Consider the following 3,550-nt stretch of genomic DNA (forward strand, 5'->3'; position numbering starts at 1 on the left):
TATAATAAAACTAGTTTGAATTTGACAACAATCCCTAGAAATGAAAGCATTGGCTGTAGCTTTTACATTAGAACGAGCTTTACCATTCTGTTGGACTAGAATGAACTGAAAATGCAAGACAGGAACCATCCAATGGTGGAGGTACCAATTGACAATGGAAATCATATGATCAAGTTGGAGTGGGTGAAAATAACCCTGCGTATTCCTACTGCATTTCAACTTTTTAATATAATCATTCTGATGAAGACACAGGCAAAATATGTTGCTTACATTTAAGAACATTGAGATATCTTCTGACAAAAACTTGTAACCATTGCATATTTGCATCAACATACACACAACATGACTGTCTCTGCTGCGCAGCCATGTGGAGTGCTTATCTATGTCAAAGCCACTTACAAAATAAATTTCATCCATTGTACATTGAGGGATAAACATATTAGAACTCTTGTACCAAAACTACAAAACCTGTTCCATGACCTAATTGTTCTCAAGAAAGAGTGGCACTCACGTGAATTTGTCTCCGAAAGCAATTGGCATTCACTTCTTGGACTTTGCTTTAAATATCGTTTCCTTGAAGTATTTGAGTTCTGATATGCTCTCTCTGATGTCATCCATGGCTCTGTGTCTCTTTTCTTTGGGAGGGGCTTTCTTTTGATCTGCATATGCAATGAGATTAGCATATGATTCAGCAAAAAAAAGATAGGATACACCATTACAATCTAAACACCATCTGCTGTTGGGTGTTTGTGTGAATGCACTTGCACATGTACATGCAAATAAAAGAATGATAAAGCGTGATAAGAAGCACACACATAATAACCTCAGCAATCTAGAAATCAGGCCAACAATTTGATTTCATCTAACGATTCAATGAAATTGTTAATTCAAAATTTTCAAAGATATCAAATAGAAAATTTTCAGCAACGAACTGGACTTACCTCTAGGATACCAGCGAATGCAAAGAGCCCTCACACTGCTCACATCAACGACTATATGAGAGAAAAGGCTAGCCAACTCTGGCATATATTTCTGCCAGGAAAAGACTAGTTAGGAGATGACACAAAACTTAAACAAGAAACTAAAAATACCATTGAATATAAAGCAGGTTCCTAGACTGTGGCACAATTCATAATTTGTGACACAACTTCAAGAAATAGTACCAAAAGATCAAAAGGATACCAACAATAAAATTGGTTTGGCTAATCAATTGCCACAAAAGAAAACCAACTCCACATTCATCTTCTAGCACATGCAACTACCCTTTTCAGAACAGACCAGAAAATTATTAAAGCAACAATAAGGGGAAGTTTATGCAAGAACCACACGACTTATCCATTCAAAATAGCACTGGAATAGATAACACAATAAAATCTGACCCTTTTCCATTCTATACATTATCGGATGCCCCACTTATCAGCTAAGCACCCCCAAACCCAATTCTGTATCATCAGGTTAAAGAAAAATGGTGTTTGTTTCAATTCTCAACAGAAAGCAAGTATGCTAAACTCAAAGGTGATAGTGGCTTGACTTATTACCTTTAAAAAGAGAAAATCCATATAAACCGAATTTCCAGCTATGTGAGGTGTGTATGTCCCAACATTACTCTTCACAAATTCTATGACCTGCAGCATCAAAAACCATAATATCAAAATTTTGAAAAAGAAAAGTTTCTTCCAACTAGAATTCTAAAATCTCTAGTTAAAGCATACCAATTAGTGAGATTCTTACTGAACTAAAAAAATCAAAGCCTACCACTTGATGATATTCTTACTGACCTGCTTTTCAGCTTCTCTTTCGCTAATGGTACTCTGGAGCACTTTCTTCGTCAATCCTGAAACAATGTAAGGTTGTTAGTCATGGTTCCTGCTCTCTTGTTCCATAAAAAAGCAGATAGATGCTGATGATAATGGAAATTTACACATCAGAACACAATTTTTCTTGAGCCACATACCACTAGCTGCGTGATGTTCTTGACACCATTCCCCCATTCTATCTAAACACTCTTTAGATTGGTGGATAACCAGATCAGGACCCTTAAGGAGAAAATATTCAAAATCAGAACATAGGACTTCCAAATTTGCAACGGTGTCTTTTTTGCTTCGACAAAATCCATGTGCATCATAAAGTGGAAATGGCAGTACAAAACTGAAAACTTGTTGACTACTTTCTAACTATCAAAACCATACTTTCTTAAAAAAAAACTGCTGTTTCCTAACAAAATGCTTGTGAGAAGAAAACAAACAAAAGCAGAGTAATAAAATGATGATTGTCTTATTCTGAATCACGGATACAACCAAAGGAAAGAATAAATAAATAAATACCTCCAATGTTTTGGTGAGATTGCCATCTGTAATTATACAAGCTATCTCCAGAATTCTATCAACCTCAATATTCAAACCTGCATAGCAACAAATGTAAACAAACATGAAATGAAATGCATACCATTTTTATGCCGCATTATCACCATTTTAGAGTTAATAGATACTTATCAATAGCCATTTCCTTGAGCTTACCGGTCATTTCCAAGTCGATCCATACAAGAGGTAACTTGTAGTTCTGAGAAAGCAATGCCGAAATCGGTTCACTCTGTTTCTCCTTTTTGACAACTGCGGCATCAGTTGAGCCCTTTCCATTGCTTTTCTTCTTACCTGTCGCAAAGGCTAAATGTCATTCACTAATTAAACACTTCAAATTACAGTCCCCAGCTTAAAACCTTTTGGTTCATCACAATTATTTTTTCTTTTATAAAAAGCCCCAAATTAGATATTAAAAGCTTCCATGCCAACACTACAAAGCTTGCACAGAGTCCACAAAAAAGTAACTCCAAAATAATTCAAAGAAATAAAATTTCCTTTCTAAGTGCTTAGAAACCCTAACCCAAAGGCAGTAACTGGGTGATTTGAAAAGTACATACCCTGACCCGAAGTTTTGGCACCGGAAGAGGAGGTGGCGGAGGCAGACGGGATATGGCGGTCGTCGACGTCAATATCCAGCACCGAGAACGCATTGGAGAGGCAGTCCATTTCTCTTCCTTAAGCTTTTGGGCGCAATTTGAAACCCGTCTCCCGATTTTTCAAAGCGATTTCCAACGCTGCTCTGGCTTCTCAGTTGAGCCCGGAAGAAGAAGCAGGGTGGGTTTAATCCAAAGCTCCTTCCTTTATTTGACTAACATGTATATATACTATCCTCCAAAAGAATAAACAATCCTTCCATACAAAGCATACACTTTTGGATTACCTCCATTGTCGTGTTTTTTACATAGTTGGGTAAGTTTCGATATAATTTTTAGGAATTTATATTTTTAATTCAAAAAATATATTTATTAAATAAAAAAAATTATTTATAAATTTAAAATTTATCTTTATTCTTTTTGATACGAAATATCTAATATTAATCACTTTAACTTGAAATCGAAGTTTTTAGACACGATTACTATTGAAAGGAATTTTTTTAAAAAAAGTATAATTTGTATTTTCTATTGTTATTATCATTAGGGAAAAATTTATAATCTATAAAAAATTTATTAGTTAACTCAATTTTTGTATTT

The 3,550-nt window shown here is 35.0% G+C and overlaps 1 protein-coding gene across 1 annotated transcript; it reads right to left on the minus strand.

Moving 5' to 3' along the window:
- Window positions 1-291: 291 nt before the first annotated feature.
- Window positions 292-3,268, minus strand: LOC110412321 (Polynucleotidyl transferase, ribonuclease H-like superfamily protein). The gene is made up of 8 exons (XM_021422853.2): window positions 2,918-3,268; window positions 2,517-2,651; window positions 2,325-2,401; window positions 1,955-2,036; window positions 1,779-1,834; window positions 1,539-1,625; window positions 942-1,032; window positions 292-659 (listed from the first exon to the last, which is right to left on the minus strand). Exons 1-8 carry the CDS (start codon window positions 3,024-3,026, stop codon window positions 541-543), a joined length of 756 nt encoding a protein of 251 aa, XP_021278528.1. The 5' UTR covers window positions 3,027-3,268; the 3' UTR covers window positions 292-540.
- Between the last annotated feature and the right edge of the window lie 282 nt (window positions 3,269-3,550).

Source organism: Theobroma umbraticum, unplaced genomic scaffold (assembly GCF_002168275.2).
Source record: "Theobroma umbraticum cultivar Fairchild unplaced genomic scaffold, ASM216827v3 scaffold_95.0, whole genome shotgun sequence".
Classification (NCBI taxonomy): Eukaryota; Viridiplantae; Streptophyta; class Magnoliopsida; order Malvales; family Malvaceae; genus Theobroma; species Theobroma umbraticum.